The sequence below is a fragment of the Etheostoma spectabile genome, chromosome 13, assembly GCF_008692095.1.
Source record: "Etheostoma spectabile isolate EspeVRDwgs_2016 chromosome 13, UIUC_Espe_1.0, whole genome shotgun sequence".
Taxonomy (NCBI): Eukaryota; Metazoa; Chordata; class Actinopteri; order Perciformes; family Percidae; genus Etheostoma; species Etheostoma spectabile.
The window spans coordinates 17,865,455-17,869,839 of NC_045745.1; the positions used below are offsets into that span (position 1 = coordinate 17,865,455).

The 4,385-nt window shown below is 40.5% G+C and overlaps 1 protein-coding gene and 1 long non-coding RNA gene across 4 annotated transcripts in view; one reads left to right on the top strand and one right to left on the bottom strand.

Annotated features, from left to right (window-relative positions):
- The window catches only part of jakmip2 (janus kinase and microtubule interacting protein 2), a 26,596-nt gene extending 22,309 nt beyond the window's left edge, over positions 1-4,287 (top strand). For 2 of the 3 annotated variants that reach the window (XM_032533352.1, XM_032533351.1), the window contains exons 20-23: positions 320-370; positions 1,151-1,303; positions 1,485-1,550; positions 2,919-4,287. In XM_032533352.1, the coding sequence (XP_032389243.1) occupies positions 320-370; positions 1,151-1,303; positions 1,485-1,550; positions 2,919-3,149 (501 nt within the window). In that variant the 3' untranslated portion in view covers positions 3,150-4,287. Of the gene's footprint in view, positions 1-319; positions 371-1,150; positions 1,304-1,484; positions 1,551-1,909; positions 1,987-2,918 lie in introns of all 3 variants that reach the window. The other variant, XM_032533353.1, reaches the window with a different exon arrangement.
- LOC116700296 (uncharacterized) overlaps positions 1-4,385 on the bottom strand; it is a 19,720-nt gene that overhangs the window by 10,262 nt on the left and 5,073 nt on the right. The window lies entirely within an intron of this gene.

Below are 4,385 nucleotides of genomic sequence, written 5' to 3' on the forward strand. Positions count from 1 at the left end.
GTCTGTGTGTCTGTGTGTGTGTATGTGTGTTTTGTGTGTAATGTATACATCACTTTGTGGGGCCTAAATCCGTTCACAGTCTCAGATTTTTGGGACTTAATCCCCATATGGGGACAAATATTCAGGTCCCAACCAGGTTTATATTTTAATTTCTAGGTTAGGACTTGGCTTTAGGGTTAGGTAAAGTGTTGGGGTTATGCATGTAGTAGTTATGGTCAGGGTAAAGCCTGCAGTGAATGTAGGTACATTAATACAGCATTGTACCCATTTTTGTGTGTATGACATCAAAAGTAACAGCCATGTTTTCTCCTCCCAACAGCAAATACAGGAGTTGGAAGCAACATTATACAACGCCCTGCAGCAGGACAAGGTGCTTCATGTCTCAACATATTACATACTTATTGTTATGACAACCACTGAGATCTACAGTGGTTGTCATAACAATCAAAAGAAAAATAAACTGTTATCTAGTAATATGTCAACCAGATACATTTATGTCACCTGAGATACTGGAGGGGCGAGGTTTATGAAATTAAAACTTCAAGAAATACTTTACAAATGATTATTATTAATGTGCTTTTGCCATACATCCATGTGATCATGCTCATCCCCCTAATCTGGAACATCTGTGCTATGTACATGGAGACCACATAACCAATCTACAAGGTTTATTGCAAATAAATTGGCTAATGACTATGACTTCTGCAACTGTGAACACAAATTAAGAAAACAGGGTTTTCCAGGAAACATAAGATTCCTATATGGCTTCAAGAAATCTTCCAGGAATCTTATCTCCTTGAAGCATCTGATGTTACAAGAAGTGTACACCCCAAAATGTTTACACTTACACACGACTTATACATACAAACTCCTTTCTCACACACCATTCTCTGTGCCTCTTACCACACCATCATAATTGTGGTATCCTGGATGTTACAGGTTATGTTCGTCACTGTCTATACATTTGTTCATGTATGTGTCATTTACCTTGTATGTCACTGTTGTTACACCGCCATCACTAATAATGGAAAAACGGGATCACACAACATTAGGACCAAAGATATGTGTGTTGAGAAGTATTTTTATCTGTGTTTGTATTTTTATCAATCATGGTATCCACTGTGCCTGATGCCTTTTCTTCTTCCCCCAGGTGATAAAGTATGGTGAGCCTCTGGATGAGCATCAGAAGGACGAGCTGCGGACGGCGGTGGAGAAGCTGAGGAGGCAGATGCTGAGGAAGAGTCGAGAGTACGACTGCCAGATCCTCCAGGAGAGGATGGAGCTGCTGCACCAGGCACACCAGGTCTGATTATGCTGTACCTGGGTGTGCGTGCATGCGTGCATGTATGTGTGTTTGTGTGTGTGTGTGTGATTACAGAGCCCTGTGTGGAAATATTTTTTATGTTTCATTTCTATGTTTGAAGTCTTTCTTGGCTACAGATGATTGACCGCTCACTATTGTTTTTTTCTCTGAATATTTGCAGAGAATTCGTGACCTTGAAGACAAGACCGAAATCCAGAGGAGGCAGATTAAAGACCTAGAGGAAAAGGTAGGCCATGTTTTATGTCTTTCTGTTAAAAAAAGAAGAAAAAAAGACAATGCCTACATTTCAGGCAGATGAGATTATGGGATTTTTCAGCCTGAAGCTTGTGAAATCAAAAGTAAATTGAATATCTGTGTCTTTCTATTCTCTTTCTTGAAAGCTCAAAAAATACAGTAAAATATCACATTAGATTCTGACATAAGTAATATTCAGAAGTGTAAATAGTTTTAATAAATGTTATTATCCAGTTTGCCCGTACAGTGAACCTCTGTCTCTGTCTCTGCTGTTACTAACATATCTCGAGTGTTCTTCTAACTCTCTCACTTTCTTTGTCCCTTCTTCGTCTCTGTCTTTTTTTTCTCCAGTTTTTGTTTCTGTTCTTGTTCTTTTCTCTTGCCTTCATCCTTTGGCCTTGAAGTCTTTGACGTGTCCTGTAGCAGAGGTGAGTCTTAAGGGCTTTGAGTAGAAAGTTCAGACCACGGCTGTCTCTCTTCTGGACCTCGGTCAAATACTTTCCCATTGAAGATTGGCCTTGTGTAGCCTCCAAAGTAAAAACTGGGAAAACTCAGGCCACAGAGCCGGAATGGGCCTTGACAAGCGCTCAGTCAAGATGCATTTCTGTGTTGTTATTGAGAATTCCTGCCAAGGGCTTCTGACCTTCACAATAAAAGCAGGGGATTTATTGTTATTAAAAAAGGTTTTTAAGTTATCTAAATTGCTATTTACCCATAGCCCTATTAAAAATTAGCAAATCAGCCTTTGAGATCAAAAGTGTAAATTGTACAATACAAGCCACACAAATACTTCTCTTGGCCTGTACTTAATATGCACGGTGGCATTTTTAATGTTTCAAAAATAATCGGACCAACTACAACTACAATGTGACCACTGGGAGGCTCAGTACTCTCCAGAAGCAAAACGTATTTGACTCTGGTCTGCTAACTGTCCGTCTTACACATTGACTTGCTTCACTTTACCTTCACTTAGAAATATTCACTTGTAATTTAATCTTTCTCTTTGCACTCATGACATCTTTCCACATGAACATTTCTAATGTTCATGCCCCCCCACCCACCTCTGAGAGCCAACAGGGCCATCTCTCCCTCTCTTGTGTAATTGTTTGAAACCTCTTTAACCTAGGTTTCTATAAGTGTTTTAACAATTTGCAAACAGTTTTTGAGGTTTGTGTGTGCAGTGTGTATTACATTTGCTTGACACAGTGCTTTTGACTCCTTTAACTTTGTGCTGCTCCTTTCTCTCTCTCTCTCTCTCTCTCTCTCTCTCTCTCTCTCTCTCTCTCTCTCTCTCTCTCTCTCTCTCTTTCTCTCTCTTTCTCGCTCTCTCTCTCTGTCTCTGTCTCTGTCTGTCTCTCAGGTGGTGTCTCAGCTAGAAGATCTTGTTTGTGACCGCAATGTTATTTATTTTCTGGACAAGTGTGGAACAATGTGTGCAGCAGTGGCTGCTAGTGTCATAACATCAGTAACTGCTGTCAGTATAGGTGAATGTGTTGTGTGTTGGCCATGGACACTTTTCGATTTTTTTCTTTTTCTTTTTTTAAAGTGGGGTAGGGTTCTCAGGATACTGCCCAGGTTCCAGCGGTGTTAAAGGTCTCTCCAAACAGCTGGGATTACTGTAAAAGGCTGCAAGAATGACACACAACTAGAGAGACACTTACAGTAGAAGCACACACACACACACACACACACACACACACACACACACACACCTATATACACACAGTTCACGGACACGCATGCAATATACAGACGCATGCAGATGCAAACACACGCATACACACACGTGCTTTGACAAATCCAAACCAAAGCCTGGGAAATGTTCTCTCTGCCATGCAGGGTAATAATATGTCTTTCATCAATATTTAGCCCCAGTGGAAATATAGACAGACGGAGACACTGGTAGACAATGAGGCAAACAAACCGCCGGACCACAACGTCTCTTCTTTTTCTCTTGTTTCCTTTCTTCTCCAAACCCAAAAGGACGTTCTTCACGAATGCAACCTCTTGGTGATATAAAAGCGAGCTAACTCAGGGCCCATGAGTGCAGAGGCCAGTAACTGGTCTCAGGTCAGATTATATATAAGGAACACTATAGGACATGGTGCGACACTGGCTGGCCTGTCCTTGGTTATACCTGGGAAAAAAGGATAGAACTGCACTGCAGAGACTGGTGTGTACAGACACTAAAAGTGGGATACGGGACACTAAGGTTGACACGTCTTCACCGGACACACACGACAGCCGTGAGCAAAGAGAGGTAAAAAGAGAAAGAAGAGATCCCAGCGGATATAACACTCTGATCCAGCTCCACTCAACCTGGATCTCCACAGAAACGGCTTCTTCATTTTTTTTTCCCAAAAAAACAGCAGACTGTAAGAGCTTTACTCTCTGGTTGTCTTTCTTTTTTACAGCTCCTACCACTCGGACACTGTGTCCCAAGATACCCACTGAGAAAACTTCTGTACTGTAATATATATATTTGTTGATATGTACATGTGTCGGAATTATTTAATCTAGTATCCCCTTTTAATTCTGTGAATAGATGCACTTTTATTTTACTCTCTGAAGCAGCTTGAACAGTTGATGTAGTTTTTAAATGACTCCTAAGGGTATGCAATGCTCTGTTTTTGCTATGTTTTATTGTGGTGACGGCTGCAAAGAAGAACTTTATCTCCCTAAAAATTATAACTGAAAATTCGTTGGAATATGAATGTGGTATAATGAAATATTTGCCTCCCTTTCTATTTTTTCTCCCTCTGTCACACATACAGTACTTGTATTTATTAATCTACTGTTTAAACATGAGTTGCTCTGGTTGACCAGT